We start from the raw sequence: 16,875 nt of genomic DNA, 5'->3' as shown, positions 1-16,875 counted from the left end.
TTACTGCACATGCACTAATGCTTTTTGATTTATTTAACTGTCATATAAGTGAAAAAATTGTTCAAGTACTTGCAGCTCCACACGATTTTGAGTTGGACAACATCACAAACATTCATAAATTAGAAAACAGTTGCCGCAGCCTTGTAGTGAACATTGCATTAAACACTAATAACAGGGTTATGAAATAAATTATCAAAGAAATAACAACAATAGGAACCAATGACACTTAATTGAGAGAACATCCGAGCTAGCTAGCTCATCCTCTTTATTCATACAATTAGTTTTTCCTCAATTGAACATGAATATGCATTTGCAACTCATTTTGCGGCCCCGGAAATACAAAGCCATTGACCCACAAAGAAGTTGTTGCAATTTATATTAGGATTAATAGAAAGGAAGAAGTCAGTACTCAGTTGGAACTTTTCAATAACACCAGCATAGGTATCACCCTCCTCTGCACCATAAACTGATTTGCAAATTGGGCCAACTTTGTTCTCTCCAAATCCAACTGCATTCATTTTTTTATGTATTAATTAAATGGGAAAAATTAAGAATATTCAATATATAGAAAACTAATTAAAAACAGATAATTGAAAGCAACCATAAAATGAACTTGTTAGTTCTTACTGTCAAGTATTCTACCCTCAGATATGGAAATCATGAGAAGAAGAGAGAGCAATAGAATTAAGTTAAGAATTGTTGCCATTTTTAGGCTAGCCTTAGCCATTCTCTTCTTTCTTTGTCCAAGTAAATTAAAACTCTGTTTCTTTGTGTTGTACTTGTGCCTTATAGAGTGCCAAGTAAGAGTCTATTTATAGAGCTAGCTAGCTAGGAAAATTGTTAACTTTAATTTGATGTTCAAGAGGGTAAATTTTGTATGAGTTACACAACCTGATTAATATATTGAGACCAAACATATATTGGATTGCTCAATGCAGGCCTAGGCCATGCTATAATTTGGTTTATGGATAATGATCGATATACCCAGCCGTCTTTACACAATTGCATATGTGCGTACAACTACTTTATTATCAATGACTTTTAATATTTGTAATTTTATTAATTTTGAAAAAATTAATTAAGAAATTATTTTCAAAAAGGAAATGAAATATAACAAACTTCAAATAATGATGAATTTTTCTAAAGCTACTGTTAATTAACATATCCAAAATCATCAGTTACATTCGAGATATTTTTCAATAGAGTAGTCGTCTTATGTTTATCTTATGTGTATAATGCAACAATCTATTGATATAACTAGTGATCATACCATACATATGGTACGGAATGCCTGATTCAAGACTTTTTCGTCACATTCTTAGTAATTGCAACTTTTATGTCACGAGCTGACCTCTAAATCCTGGGGTTAGTTTCTTTCTTCTGGAAAGGTCTGTGCCCCAATAATATGCTAAAAGAATCAATGTACGTCTCAAGCAAGGTGTATCGTTTATCATTTTTTATGCCTTTTATTTTCCCTTTGAATTAAATATGCCAATAATCTGTTTATGTATTTGATGACAGGAGTTGAGAATGTTTGAACAAGAAAATTAAACACAAGTGACACTGATGGAAATTGCATGAAATTTTTCATGATATACATGTTGCACTAAAGTAGTAATGCGATCATTAAAATAAAATTAATATGATATTCGTTATCGCAATCTACATGTGATAGCAGCCTGCATACAAACCTCAATGAGAGCAGTAATTGAAATCTATTAAAAGAATATATTATTTTTGTTTTTCTTTTGGGCGAATATTATGTTTGTTTTTTAAATAAACTAAAAACTTTATTAAAAAGAAATAGGGTCAAGTCTATAGAATGAACAACCAATTAAACTAAGAACAAGCTAGCAAAATAGTTGCATAGTGCATGGAACTAAGAAATGGGTTAGCTTGGACTTACAAGTATGTTTCCTAAGTTTCTTTATTTTGAGTTAATCAACTCAACTAGTGTGAGATAACATCTCCTACAAGATTGAGGTTTGTTTTTGTTTGTTGGTGTAATATTGCTTGTGAAAATTAGAAACTACGAAAAAACTACAAATGGGGACAATTAATAATGAATTGGGTCTAATAAAAAAGTATATCCATAGTTCCATACTTATTGGAATGAAATGCAAAAAGCTCAACTTTATTGTTTTTGCTTCTTCTCCATCTCTACAATAAGGTTTATGTACAATTTACATTCAATGATTCCATCAGCCTCAAACTCAATAATTGAGTTGTCCGTTTCAACCCACCCACCTTTCCCCAGAACCCACCCACGAATCGATGGCAAACTCCCAAATCAAATCCCCAACCATTTCTCGCCGGAAAATTCCAATCTCCGGCGATCTCAGCCCTGTCCCCAACAGTTCAAATACATGACCCGCTGGAGAGACTCGTCGGCCTGTCCCTGTCTCTCCTCGCCATTCACAATACCTCCGGCGAAATCCGACCCGATTCCGCCAGATAATGACCGGAGCTCCGATGCGTCCCCACCAGTAGTGAAGGATCGCCTCCTGTTTAGCTGGAAAGATTTAAGGCCGGATTTCCATCTATGCCCCTGGTCCGTAGGGCCTTGCACCACAGCCACGCTGGCCGCCATCCATACCCGGTTCAGATGATTCATTTTCGAAATTCGGATCCTCGGTTCAAATAATTCGATTAGCTGGTGTTTCGGAAGTCCGTCAGAGTGAGTATGTGCTGTGTTAGTAGTGCAGAGAAAGAGCGTGTATTTATAGGGAAAAATGGAAGTGAAGTGCTTTTCCAAAAACCAGTGGTTTTTTGTCGTAAGGAGAGTGGTTTTGGGATATGAGTGGTGGGCACAGTGGCCCAGCTTTTTGGCGTTTTCTCTTCTTTTGGAAGTACTGATAATTTTAATATTTAATTGGGATTTGTGTCCAAACTCCACATTTGATTTTATCCACAATTTCTCGAGAATTTGAGATGTGAACGTGATATTATAATCATAGCCTCATAGGGGTAAGTATTAAGTAGGATAATTGACTAAAAACCATAATTTTGATTGCATATTTCATATTTGTAAGCTTATTTTTTAAATTTTGTAACTTAACATATCTATTTCAATGGTACATTCATTGAAAACATATACTTGAAAAAATCAATTATTATTTAAGTTTTTAATAATATTAAGGTAGTAGTTAAAACTTAAGTACTATATAGTTCGTGAAATAATGTCTTAAAAAATGTTACATAAATGCTCACTCTAAGTATATAAAAATATTAAGTATGGTAATGATAAAACCATTACCATTCCTTTCATACATACGTATGTGTTTACTACTAAACATGGAGAGATCTTTTGGAATAATCAATATACCGTTACGTGATGTAATCAGTATATGTGTTATAATATGAGTGTATATTATTAATAATATTATACCCTACTAATATAAATATATCGTTTAATAATATTATAATAAATTAAAATAGTTACATCAAGCGACGGTGTATCGGTTATATTACAAAAATTCTCCTAAGAATAAGCATTCTATACTCATTTATAAACCTCAAATATGCAACCTTAAAGAAATTATCAATTATAATAAAAATAGTGAATAAATGTATTTATTTGTAGCTTAATATACGCACTAATTTTATAATAACTGAAGGTAAAATTATCGCGAGAAATAGTGATACGTGGGAAGAGAAGAGAAAAAAGAGAATCTTAAGAGTAGGTACTAATACAGATATACAATACTAAGGCACGGTCGAAGGAGGGCAGGTGTCGTGCTTATCCGAACTCGCATAGCTTATCTCATGACTCATCATGCAAGAAATTCGTGTCAAACAATGTTTCACTGACTATGGCTCTCACAAGTCTCATCATGTCTAGTTCACTCAGGCCCACCTCCTATTTTCTTTTATTAATCCTACATATAATAATATAAGTAGTGTTATACTTTTCAATTTTTTAGGAGTAATTTTGTCTTTCCCATGTGACGGGTCTGATCTGATATCAAGGATAGGGACATGTGGGATGGTGTGGACTGGGCTAGTGGCCCTTTTTTAGTCCTTATGCCTTTGGAGAAGTCATAGGGCAGGGATGGGCATCACGCGCTTCTGTGGTGTCTGGACTCAATTACCCTTGGTTGAGTTTATATTAAATAAATAGGGAAAGTTTTACAAACAGAATACATATTTGATGGTTGTTTTATTTCAAAATATTAATTTTGCTTTGTATTAATAAATGACACATAATTTTATTTTATGTCAATTAATGATCATATTTTTTTTCAATTTTTATCTCAACTTTGGCCCAACATTTGATCCATCAAAACTCCACCAAATTTAGCAAACTTATAGTTGGTTTAAAGATATGCATCTCCTCTTTACAACCATATAAAAATCACTCAAATCGAGTCTCTACAACTTCAGATAATCGGCCCCAAAATAGGGTATCCGAAATTGTCTGATTTTGCAAATTTTTTCTCAGAGATCCGATATGACAATTTCGGGTACCCTACTTTTGGGCTAATTATCTGGAGTTGTAGATGTCCGATTTGAGTGATATTTATATGATTGTAAAGAGTAGATGCATAACTTTAAACCAAGTATAAGTTTGCTAACTTTGGTGGAGTTTTGATGAGTCCAATGTCGGGCCAAAGTTGAGATAAAAATTGAAAAAATAATATGGTCCTTAATTGACACAAAATAAAAGTATGTGTCATTCATTAACACGAATCAAAATTAATGTCCTAAAATGAAACAACTATCAAAATATGTATCATGTTTGTAAATTTTTCCATTATTTAATTTAGAATTTTTTTTTTGAAACTTGAATTTCGGCCTACACCAGATAGAAACAAAAGTTCAGTAGTACGGAAGTAAATTAAGTAATAGTTGCTTTGCTTGCTGTGGGTTTTTTTACGGATTGCACGTACTAAGGATGAGTGTGAACAAAAAAAAAAAACTAAAGGGATGAGTAGTTTTTCTGTAAGAACAAATACAAACACAGTTAGGCCCAATAGAGCCCAAAAGCAAAACGATGGAATGGTTGTCGTATCATATAGTAATATACAATATTACAATGAATGAGGATTGCATTATTGCAACTTCCTTCTCATATATAAGGTCATATTGTTTATTCTTATCACTGGTGCAAAAGGGTCGCTTCATATAATTGCATTGAGCTTTCAGCTTAGGTCCACCTATCAGCCATCATGAGAATCTTAGGCAATAAGCTCCAACATTATTGCATAATTGTATTGGCAATGCTCAAGGTCATTATCAGAAGAGGAACTGGAGTGGAATAAAGAGAATTGGTTCCCAATATATATGTATATAAATAGTCCCAAGTAGTGCTTTATACAACACCCTATTTAAACTTCTGCCTAAAAAAAAACTAATGTACTGGTATTTTCTGTATGAAGTATGAACAAAGAAATTTTGTATGAATCCATTTCTTCCCATGATAGATTTTGCACTGATAGTGATATATTACCACTAATGATAAAATATTGATTTTTTAAAATTGCATGTGGTTTTCTCAGATCATTTATTAATTAACTTTAGGTTTAATTAATACTCGTCATTCGCTAACAGTACTTTCACTTTACCAGGAATTATAAACTTCAGACCGAACATAGAGATCTTCTAGAAAGGGTGAAAGACTGGATAGTGTTACTTTTTAAGTGGGTCTACCCACCATTGTGAAAGCTGGAATAATGAGTTCTTGAATAATTTGTCATTACAAGCAGATAGAGACTTATCCATTGGCTTACACGCCAATTCATTGATAAAGTAGTTTAAAAGATAAGATCTTCCCTTTATTCTCCACAAAGATCATATATTTTTTTAATTAAGGTTATTGCACGCATAATCCATTCGTCTCAAATTAATCTCTTGGAATCTAAAAGATCATAGACCTGCATGCGACCAAAAGCTAAACAAGATTCACCTCTTAGGAAAAAGTCACGGATGATGTTCCCTAATATTCATTTCCATATATTTGGATAGATAAACTTGGTTAAAATGTTAATCTATTCTTAGTGGACCAAAATATAAGAACCATACCTAGATCTCAATCTGCATTCCATTAGTTCCATATAATTAAGAAATGGAGCAAATGGCCAAAAAAAAAAAAAAAAAGAATTGGAGCAAGATTCTTCTCCTGGCCATCCCTGCAGAGGAGATGCTTCTTTCCTGATCACTCTCAAGCTGTCAACTCTGAGTAATAGCAAATAATAGTTGCAGGTGGTTACAAACCACAGCCTTCATTAAGTTTCTTTCTAGTAATTTAATCCATGCTCCTTAAATTGTATGATGGCAGCATGGCAGCATGGCAGTAGAGTTGTTGTGTACCCACCCATAATCTGTTATTGCTTCAATGGAACAAACAATTGTAATAATTTATTATAACACACTTGTTTGAGCCATGTGCGATGTGCCCCAACCAAAGAAAAGACAGATACAAGATCAGGGACAGAAATTGGGATCTCTCTCTCTTTCTATTGGTTCAAGAATTTGGGATCCGTCAAAGATGATGGGGTTCCCCGTTCTAATATTTCAGAAGTTCTAAAACTATAAAAATTAGTAAAACTTCATTGAGACTTGGGTTGCGGATGTTAATAACCTGATTACTACAGATCTGAGATTTGATAATCAAAGTTAAGGAACTACCAAACTTCTCAAAACTTTGAATAACCCCATTTCCATTCCATATGAGAAAGAGACCCAAACTGCATCAAACATTTGGTTAGTCTTGAAAACAAAAAAGGAACTTAAAGACTTCTACATTAATACAGATTGATGAAGAAAATTTTATAGCAAGTAAGCCGTATGGAGAGGTGTTCATGTTGCATATCTCAAGATATAGTCAGCCAAAACAGGCAGCTACAACAGAGATTGTATGTTCTGTCAAAATTAATACTGTGATTTATGCTATCTACAGGTAATAAGGTAGGAGACCTGGATCAGAACTTCAGACAAATTTTTCTCTTGAAAAGAAAAAACAAAACAAAAAAGAAACAGAAACAGAAAGTTCACATCTATCCACAACAAAACATGCTTCCATTTACCTTTTGACTGCTCAAATTTCTTCCAGATATGAGTAGGCGACAATTCAACATCACATATAGAAATTTTTCACACTAGAGAAAGAAATGCTCTAAACAAATGGGAACATAACTCTACACTGAATCAACTCCTTCAACCTGCTGCTGGGCCAGGTATCTTTCCCTGCGCTCTTTCTACAAAGGAAACCGCATATACCACAGGTAAGAATGTGCACAAGAAGAAACCTATAAAAGCTCAACAACATTACTCTATCAGAAGAAAATAAAAAAACATGTTGAATGCCTCACCCATTCATCTATGACAAGTCCTTCCCCTACAATCCGGGGGCCTGTGTCTTCTGGAGGCTTCTTCCGTGCCTCAAGGGCAGCCTCAGCCTCAGCCAATTGCCGCTTAAGTTTTTCCAGTGCCTAACAAAAATCAAATTAAAAGTGAGGAAGTTTATTACTGAACCAAATAAAGACAAGAAAAAGAGCATATAGAGTGCAGGAAAATGACAAATTACAGATATCTCCATCCTACTTACAGGGCTAGGGCGTTCAGGGTCAAGGAAAACAACACGCAAAACCTGCTCAACCACGACTTGGTCCTTCTGCTCATCAAACTGCATAAATGCATGTAACAGATCATAATGTTTTCACATCTGCGAATTGTGAAGCACAGAGAAAATGACCTCAGTTCAGATATCTAGAGTCTACCTACATCTCTCTGATATTGTCTTGTGGGAATGTAAAAGTCCGGTAGATTTTAAAATGAATGAACTGAGCAAAAATGAGACTCATTTTTAACTTTAAAAATTGCTTTCATTAACAAAGAAAAATTAAAAGCCATTATTATAGAAAAAGATGTATGGTAAATGTTGGACAAAATGCCTGCAATTATACCAGTTCTGGTACATAGTCCATTTCTCCTTTCACTTTTAAGCTCATGATCTTGAACTTAACCCTGCTCTTCTGATCTACTGGTTTTTCATTGTTCTCCGGAGGTTCCACAAACTTGAATACTGTCAGTCAAGTTACAATTTCAGACAATGAACTCACTAAAATCTAAACTAGTCAGCATAATATCTATTCCAAATCACAATGAGAAAGAAACCAAAAAATGAAAGAGGGAGGGGATTGGGTAAGGGAAGATCAAGAAGAATGAATTACCAGTTGCAATAAGACTTTCACCAGGAGCAAGTATACCCCCTGGAGGACGCATGTAACAACTCTTTGGTGCAGTTGTTTGGAACTGAAACAACCAGCACATAAGCAGTTAGATGGTTCTGTTGGGTAATGAGTAATGACCATAATAGATCAAATTGATAGTAGAAAAACTTCTAATACTATCGTCCAATGCAATATGATTTTCAATTCAAATGTTGTCCCAATTTGATCACAGTTCAAGGTCATTTTATCCAACTAGTTATGACTAGTTGTTGCCAAATTTAACCTATGCATACATAGTAAACCAATATGTAAAAGAGAAACTATGATTCCTTAAAATACAATACATACCTTGAAAGCTACATGAGATTTGCAAGTGTTTTTAATCCCAATGGCACTCTTAACCTGTTTACCAGGTTCGTCTGCAGATGAAACAATCGCACAGTGAGGAAAACATATCTAGTTTGAAGTCATCAATCAGCAAAGGAACTCAGCTAACATTGCACTTTCTGAGTGAACTTCTTATAAGAAATCCCGAGTGAAGCTAGCAATGGAGAAACCCATATGCAGATACAAATCACCTAAAGTAATGCTGCTATACACAGATTCAGGGACTCAGTAAAGAAATACCAGATTCAGGACCACTCTAACTTTTAACAAACAAGAAAAAAAAAACATAGGAGCGTAATTCTGGAAGTTTAGATGAAGAAAACCTGGACTGGTGAGGCAAATAAATAGAAATTTATCAAATTAACATCAAATGAAACTGCTGATCTTCTGACCAAAAAAAGAAAAAACCGCTGATCTATCAAATTAGTAAAAGCTTTCATAGAAAATGAACAGATCATAGAAGATGCAATGTATGCAAAAAGTATCTCAATTCTAGTGGCTTAGTGAAGAAGGCCGAGGTTAGCCATTAGCAAATGCAACCACTTTAAAAAACGAAAGAAGAGAGACAAACCACTTCAAATGAAACTACACAAGTAGATATATTATGCAACAGAAACAAACCAAAGAAGAGAGACTACCAGAAAGATAGAGACACCAATAAAAAACGACCAGATCAGCATAAAACAAATGGAACTACTGTGACTCATAAAATCAACAAATCATGCAACTTAAGCAAATCAAAGAACAAAGAATAGTTGCTCCATACTAAATGTTGAAGACCCAGATATGCATTTATCAAAGGAAATCAGTCTAAGCTCAAAAACGGACATATCATGCAACTAATTACCCAAGCCATAGGAAATAAAAAGTTCCTTTTTTTTCTTTAAAATTCTTGGATAATGAAAATAAAAACCCAGATCAAAATTATTAGAAAAAAAACAAAAGACACCCCAGATCAATTAAATAAATCAAAACCAAAGATAATTAAAGACAAGAATAGGGACCCAGAAAAGCTAAGGCGTACATGGAAAGAAGAGCTTATTAGGAGGATCAAGACGGAGCCTCCTCCTAGCAGGAAGCAAAGACTTGGTGACATACGACACCGTACTGGGAGGATGAAGATTTGTACGGTCCACTGACTCGTGAGTCTGACTCAGCTGGATAGCATTATGCATAGAAGAAGACAACGTCGTCGTGGAAGACGACGAAGAAGAAGAGGAAGAGGAAGAGGAAGAGACATTTCTGGACTGCCAAAATGGCATTTTGCATAGACTACTCCAGAGCTTCCCATCAGACCCAGATTTCTCAGCCTCCACAGCCATTCTCCACCGCACTCGCCGGAAATTCACTCCAAGGCAGCCGCCGGCAAATGGGTTTCACCGGAAGAAAGCAAAAAAGAGAGATTTTGTTTGTGCCTGGAAGATTGATGTTGGTGGAAGTGTTTTAGTTGTTGTGTCTCTGCTTCGCGAAAGCTCTTTATCGTTGCGAATGCCAAATGCGTGTGTATGAATGTGACATTTCGCTCTGGACTTTTGGATTGTCGGAATTGGCGGTGGTTACTTTTACTCACAGCTCACTCACTCTGTTATTGTTGGCTGGCACTTGGGCAGAAGAGAGTTTCAACTTTCAAGTTCTAAAATCTTTTGGGCTATATTGGACCATACCTTATATTAATTATGAGACCAAATTAATTTGGTGGTGACTGGTGAGCATCTCAAAATGTGACATATGTTAATTAACCATAGTTAACTTTGGATAATAACTACAATTATATATTTAAATATCTTTTTTTGAATTCTATTAACTTAAAATATCTTTTCTTTCCACTGAATACGGGGTTGCTGCCGAAAATATATCGGAGGGGGCCCGTCAAAAGATCGGGGCTGATGGGTTCCTCTAGGCTCTAACTTTCTTTTTGTTTTTTTATTTTATTTAAAGAAAAAATAGGAGAAAATTCTTTTATTCATAAATTACTTTTCTCTCTCATTGTTAACTATAGTGAACACATAATACACGTGTCAAGCTGTGAGCAAATTTGGAATAGTTTATAAATATACAATACACACACAGTACAATGTATATGTGATTAGGTGTTTAATTATTATATAGTTTGGGTTAATTTAAAGCACAATTTTGTTTAGATATTTCATGCCTTTTACCTTTGCAAGGCATATCTTGATACCTTTGAATAAGAGAATAAAAAACAAAAATGGGTTCGATGACATTATAACTCCTTATTTCCCTGATATTTAAAACTGAGAATTGACAACAACAGAAAACGTTGACAGGCTGACAGCAACAATGTATAGCCAAACCATTTGTGGAAGAATTCACTTGCAGTGTACCAAAACAACATTCTCTTTTCAAATCTGGTTATGATGCCTTTCTTTCTTTTCTTTTCTTTTTATGCTTGTGACATTCTGCTTTTGTTTTGTTTTGTTTCAAAAGAATGGATGGATAAATGGGATAAACTGAAAAAGCTAGGTGGGCTTCTTAAAGGGGTAGCGAATAGCTAGCATGCATTAGGGGTCATAATTAAGAGGGTTATGATGTTAGAACATTAGAACATGTTCGATCTGGTGGTGCCATTAAAGATAAGGACACAGCAAACCCAACCCACTGATACTCCCATGTGGCCCTCTTGTCAAAGGCATCTATCTTCTCATCGATCATCTTTAATTCCCATCGAGCCCAAATCAATGAAGTGAAATCATATGTATGTTTGACAGACAATAATAATTTGACCTACCATTCATTCATGATCATGATCTGGGGCAATAACAAAGTTGCTATGTGTGCTAGGTTATAGTCAAACAGCTTTTGCGTAAAGTTACTTTCTGTTCCCTCCACACTCTATAATAAGTTTATGGACCCAAGGCCCCAAGCGCTTATTGCTTGGAGATTAGAGCACTACGTACCCTTTTAGCTAGCTACTTGGTCTAATTTCATGATAAATGTTGACTAGTTTCAGAATATATACAAAAGTATAAGAATATACCAAACTCTAATGAGACAGAGATTAGAGGCTCTTCAAATATATATACTGCAGTTATATTGTTTGAAACAATTAATCTTCAATTCTTTGATCTTGAATGTTGTGTTTTCCCCTCTTTAATTTTGAGCAAATTACAATTACAAGGATATGATTGATGATATTCACTGCACAGTACACATGGTATATATAAAATGCTATGTAGCTTAATTACTAATGATTTCTTAAACATGGGAGGGTGGCATTTTTCCAGCTCATGAGTTGGGTCCCCAACAGCTCAAGTACATTATTAGTCTAAGTGATTCTTCATCAGCTGGTTGCTTCAGAGTCTCCTGCTTGCTAATTCTCTTCTTTGACACCATTTTTGAAGTAGAAGAAGAAGATGATGAAGATTTTCCCTCTTGTGTAGTAGACAGTGGCTTCACTCTGTAGTCTCTGTTACTGATCACATGATGTTGGTGGTAGAGCAGGGATCTTAAGGTAGAATTAATCCAGTTGCATAGGCTCTTATCTTTCAACTCCTCCACAGCTGCAACAGTGCCTAAAACACCCCAAGCCTTGCTCTTCCACCTCATTTTAATTAACTATAATTGAATGATTACTACTAAGTACAACCAGTGAAAAAACAAAAACAAAAACAAAAAATGTAGAGAGAGAGTACTGAGATAAATTTACCAAGAAAGAAAGTACTGATGAGGTACACATATAAACTATATATGCTATACAGCTCTGAATGGACTAAGCAACTAAGCAAGCATTGAGGCTATTTAACTGAAGCCATATATATATGCAGAGTAGAGAGCTAAGAGGCGATGAAAGTGGAGGTAGTTTCACTTTCAGCTAAGAGCTAATTAGGCTCTGGTGAGATAGCCCATATCACAATATTTTATGTGACATACACCGTTCCAGTTATCAAATTTATTCACCAAATTTTATTCAAATTAGTACCAATATTGTGATATGGGCTATCTCACAATATTGGTACTAATTTTGAATAAAATTTGGTGAATAAATTTAATAACTAGAACGGTGTATGTCTCGAAAGACAAAACTAAGAGTATTATATTATTTATCTTCATATATGATGTAGTAGTTGATGTGTCAATTAACTATTTGCTATAATATATTATATAATAAGTATACATCAACTTCAACTTCAACTACATGTGAAAAGCCAATATTGTTTGAAGATATATTCACTTTGATATTTTCCATATCATAAAAGGCCAAATGAAAAAGAGAAAAATTTCTATATAACGGATATATATAACATTGTATATATCTCTCTCATCATATACTACATTACAAGAAATTCACATGAGAGATAGACACGGAGTGTCACAATCGTGATAGGTAATTTTTTTCAATTGAGAAAAGTCTCATCTATTAGTTGAGACTTGAGAGGGAACGTCTCATATTTCAATGTCTCAACACTTCCCTCCTCGTATGCTTGAAATATCACTGTTGCAAAGAAATTTATCTTGTAAGTCATGGTCAGAGGTTTTTTTTTTTTCTCATAGTAAAATGAAATTTTCTGGATGTTGGGTGTATGTTAGCATTTGAATCCCCAAAATAAAATGTTATTTCATGAACTGTAAATGTTGAAAATCCATAAATGGGCTTGGGCTTATTAAGCGGCGCGATGATCTTAGCTTGGTTCAAATTTGCACGACGTCCGTCTCACAAATTTTGCTAAGGTCCAATAAAAATCACAAGTCAAGATCAGACTGGGCCAATGCTCATCATTAGTCCATTTAGGCCATCATACCAAAAAATAAATAAAAACTCTTTAGGCTTCACTTTATTAAGCCCGAGCTAAGATGAAGAAGAAATTAAAATCTCAACTTGTAAAACGTATGGATCCAAATATCCAATGTATTAATTTTATGTATTTGCAAGAACAACTGCCTTGTAGCACTCTAAAATTTACAATGACTAATTGCTACAATCAGAACCAATTTTTCACAAAATTTTTACAAACAAATATCCATGAGTCCATGACCAACTTCTCTGCACCCTCTTAACTAAGCTGGGTTTTGGTCTCGTCAGTTGGTACCCCAAGAATTAAGATACATGACTTTCCTCATAGACTCCTCCGACTGCTTTGCTCTCTCTTCTCTCATGATGTTTGAGACCATGGCAGAAGATGAAGAAGACAGGTTCTTGGCCTGAGAAAACGACCTCAGATGGTTCTTGGCCTGCTGGAGGATCAGTCTTAGGGGATAGTTCCACCTGCAGACCCCTTGGTCTTTCAACACCTCCACAACTCCAACAGTGGCTGCCACTACCCAAGCTCTAGTACTTGCAGTTGCACTAATCATATTTTTCTTAATGAATTTGTGTATTGAAAGCTTTGGATTGGTGGTGAATGGTAGTATAAGAGTGAGTGAATGGTATATGAGAAAGCTGTTGATCAAGTTGAAATTATGGGTATGGAGGGTCTCTTATAGAACTATATGAAGGAGACATGTAGAGTTAGATACATGAACGAAGTAAAGAAAAGGCTAAAAATTTGGGAAAAACCAGAGGCTATAGCTGTTGCTGGCTGCTGGTTTTGAGCCAAGGAATTATTAATCCAGTGGTTTTTTGGTTTGTTTTTAACTTATCTGCCGTACTGGTATTACATCACTCGGTCATGACTCACATCATGCGCACCTTGTTTCGTAAATAAAATAGTCCTTTAAGCCCAGACTAAATGGAAGTAAAAGCATAGTCATCCTTTGCCTGCTATTAACAATAGATTTTTATATTGGCCAAAAAAAAAAAAAACAATAGATTTTTATAGAATAATAGAAAATTTGATTTTGACCTCTTCCCTGTTACATGTAACATGTTACAGGAAGTTGTTGAATCATTGAGTAGTGTGTAAATAAATATCTTGTAATTAGGGAATTCCCAATTGTTATGGGATTGTACTTTGGGCCTTGCCGAGATTAGCTTTCCTTCCTAGAATAGGATAGGCTCTTGTATTGTATAAATACCTCATGTTAGAGGCATATATTAATATATTGAAAAACCCTAAATTGACTTGGTATCAGAGCAGCTAGTCCTAGGCGCTATCTTCAATCTAATACCTGCCAGAGCCTATTGCTCCGCCCAGTTCTCCACTGCAAGCCGATTGCTTGCCCTTCCTCTCTACCTGAAGTGTCTCTAAGAAGCCGACTGCTTCTTCTTCAGTTCTATCCTAGAAGCCGATTGCTTCTCCCTCTTGCTACCCGATTTTCTAAACATCCTAAAGTTCTAGGAAAATAATGGATGATGTTTCCACCACTTCTCAGGCTCTTACTATTCCACCTGTGGTCATGACGGCACCGGAGCCAACATCCATTCCTTATGGGGTCAAATTGAATGGCCCGAATTTTACTCTTTGGTCTCAAGTTGTGACCATGTTTGTTGCAGGAAGAGGAAAGATGGGATATCTTAATGGCACCACTCCTCAACCGGCGGTGACAAGTGCCACCTATAGCAAGTGGGTAATGGAAGACGCCATTGTGAAGGGTTGGCTTATTGGTGCCATGGAGGCGAATGTGATGACGTTATTTATCCGTTTACCTACTGCAAAAAATGTCTGGGATGCAGTGTCCAAGACCTACTATGAGGGTGCTGATAAATCTATCTTATATGATTTATCCCGTAAGGCTATGGCAACCAAACAGGCTGGGCGATCGGTCGCTGCCTATTATTCTGATCTTCAAATTATTTGGCAGGAGCTTGATCATCGCAGACCTATTCCCTTTACTCAAGCAGATGTGATAAATACACGTATGACTGAAATTGGTGAGGATCGTGTTTATTTGTTTCTTGCTGGTCTTGATGATGTGTATGATTCTATTCGGGGAGATATTCTCCGTACTGATCCTCTTCCCGGGCCTGATGTGGCTTTTTCCACCGTGAGACGTGAGGAACTTCGTCGTCATACTATGATGAATCAAGGTGATACTTCTCAGATGGCTATGGCAGTTAAGAAGGTTGGCAACCATCCCATCACATCACCTTCTCTTATGCCTGTTGGCGGTCATTGTACTCATTGTGGAAGTACCAAACATGCTGTGGAAACCTGTTTCAAGAAACATGGGTATCCTGACTGGTGGCCGGCTCACAAAGAGCGTTTGCAGGCTCGGAAAAGTGGAAAAGTGGCATTGTGTACCTCCATGCCACCGCCGGCTTCAGTGCCTCTATCATCTGCAACCCAGCCGCCGTGTGCTCCAGTGGCTGCCATGCCGGCTACATCAGTTGATATGTCTCATTCTGTGGTAGATTCTACCCTTCTTCAACAATCAGGTAGTGTTGGTCATGCTTTCCTTACAACTAGTTCTGGAAAAGATGTGGGTTGGATTCTTGATTCTGGTGCAACAAACCACATGACCTTCGATGCATCTTTGTTACGTGATAACTGCTTACCTAATTGTGTTACTGTAGCCAATGCAAATGGCATATCATATCCTGTTACTGGCGCTGGAAGAGTTGACTTAACTCCTTCTTTATCCTTGGACCATACCCTGTTGATTCCTGCTCTCTCTAATAATCTTTTGTCTATACCGCAAGTTACTGCTCAATTAAATTGTTTAGTATTAATCTATCCCAATTTCTGTCTTCTTCAGGATCTCTGCAGCGGGGAGATCATTGGGCGTGGTACTAAGAGAGAGGGCTTGTATTATGTGGACGATGTCTGCGTGGGGCGGTCCTTATCTGCAAAAGGGTCATCTCGGGCATCTGAGGATCAGATTTGGTTATGGCATCACCGGTTGGGTCATGTCTCTTTTGGGTATTTAGAGCATCTATTTCCTACTTTATTTTCAACATGTAAACCTTCAAATTTTCGGTGTGATACTTGCATTTTGGCAAAAAGCCACCGCGCTACTTATTCTGATAGTTCTAATAAAAGATCTGTGCCATTTTCATTGATTCATTCGGATGTTTGGGGACCTGCTCCTGTTACTACTTCTTCTGGTTTCCGTTGGTTTGTTTTGTTTGTTGATGATTGCACTCGAATGACGTGGCTCTATTTGATGCGACATAAGAGTGATGTAGCTGCAATATTTCGCACGTTTCACCAAATGATTAAGACACAATTTTCTGCAAATTTACAAGTGCTTCGGTCTGATAATGGTGGGGAATTCGTTAATCAGGAGTTACGCACTTATTTTCAGACTCATGGTATTTTGCATGAAACCACGTGTCCTTACACCCCACAACAAAATGGTGTGGCTGAACGGCGAAATAGACAGATTCTTGAAATTACGCGGGCTGCCCTTATTGGCGCACATATGGGGCCACAGTTTTGGGAGGAAGCCATTACCACGGCTGTTTATCTTCTCAACCGTG

General features: G+C 36.1%; 4 protein-coding genes across 4 annotated transcripts; all 4 read right to left on the bottom strand.

The window, feature by feature from the left end:
* Window positions 1-1,744: 1,744 nt before the first annotated feature.
* On the bottom strand, window positions 1,745-2,700 carry LOC147288255 (Wound-responsive family protein). The gene has a single exon (XM_086242339.1). The coding sequence runs from the start codon at window positions 2,612-2,614 to the stop codon at window positions 2,339-2,341; it is 276 nt and encodes a 91-aa protein (XP_086098465.1). The 5' UTR covers window positions 2,615-2,700; the 3' UTR covers window positions 1,745-2,338.
* A 4,036-nt stretch (window positions 2,701-6,736) lies between these two features.
* LOC147288254 (vesicle-associated protein 4-1-like) lies at window positions 6,737-10,181 on the bottom strand. Its single transcript, XM_086239515.1, has 7 exons — window positions 9,583-10,181; window positions 8,520-8,590; window positions 8,172-8,253; window positions 7,905-8,023; window positions 7,547-7,624; window positions 7,311-7,430; window positions 6,737-7,196 (listed from the first exon to the last, which is right to left on the bottom strand). The coding sequence occupies exons 1-7, from the start codon at window positions 9,878-9,880 to the stop codon at window positions 7,137-7,139; spliced, it is 828 nt and encodes a 275-aa protein (XP_086095641.1). The 5' UTR covers window positions 9,881-10,181; the 3' UTR covers window positions 6,737-7,136.
* A 1,623-nt stretch (window positions 10,182-11,804) lies between these two features.
* Window positions 11,805-12,125, bottom strand: LOC147288253 (uncharacterized). Its single transcript, XM_086240997.1, has one exon. It carries the CDS (start codon window positions 12,123-12,125, stop codon window positions 11,805-11,807), a length of 321 nt encoding a protein of 106 aa, XP_086097123.1.
* Window positions 12,126-13,382: 1,257 nt separating this feature from the next.
* LOC147288252 (uncharacterized) lies at window positions 13,383-13,988 on the bottom strand. Its single transcript, XM_086241511.1, has one exon. The coding sequence runs from the start codon at window positions 13,869-13,871 to the stop codon at window positions 13,596-13,598; it is 276 nt and encodes a 91-aa protein (XP_086097637.1). The 5' UTR covers window positions 13,872-13,988; the 3' UTR covers window positions 13,383-13,595.
* Window positions 13,989-16,875: the final 2,887 nt, after the last annotated feature.

Source organism: Dryas octopetala, chromosome 4 (assembly GCF_963921425.1).
Source record: "Dryas octopetala chromosome 4, drDryOcto1.1, whole genome shotgun sequence".
Taxonomy (NCBI): Eukaryota; Viridiplantae; Streptophyta; class Magnoliopsida; order Rosales; family Rosaceae; genus Dryas; species Dryas octopetala.
Note: the sequence above shows the minus strand (reverse complement) of the source record. Positions and strands in the feature narration are given on the sequence as shown.

What these genes read in the sequence shown, in the direction of transcription:
- LOC147288255 (XM_086242339.1), bottom strand. Translation starts at nt 2,614, where the DNA reads ATGAATCATCTGAACCGGGTATGGATGGCGGCCAGCGTGGCTGTGGTG.
- LOC147288254 (XM_086239515.1), bottom strand. Translation starts at nt 9,880, where the DNA reads ATGGCTGTGGAGGCTGAGAAATCTGGGTCTGATGGGAAGCTCTGGAGT. An exon ending in TGAAAGTCTTATTGCAACTG is followed by an intron (nt 8,024 to 8,171) that starts GTAATTCATTCT and finishes CTTGACTGACAG; the next exon opens with TATTCAAGTTTGTGGAACCT. An exon ending in GACTTGTCATAGATGAATGG is followed by an intron (nt 7,197 to 7,310) that starts GTGAGGCATTCA and finishes TTTCCTTTGTAG; the next exon opens with AAAGAGCGCAGGGAAAGATA.
- LOC147288253 (XM_086240997.1), bottom strand. Translation starts at nt 12,125, where the DNA reads ATGAGGTGGAAGAGCAAGGCTTGGGGTGTTTTAGGCACTGTTGCAGCT.
- LOC147288252 (XM_086241511.1), bottom strand. Translation starts at nt 13,871, where the DNA reads ATGATTAGTGCAACTGCAAGTACTAGAGCTTGGGTAGTGGCAGCCACT.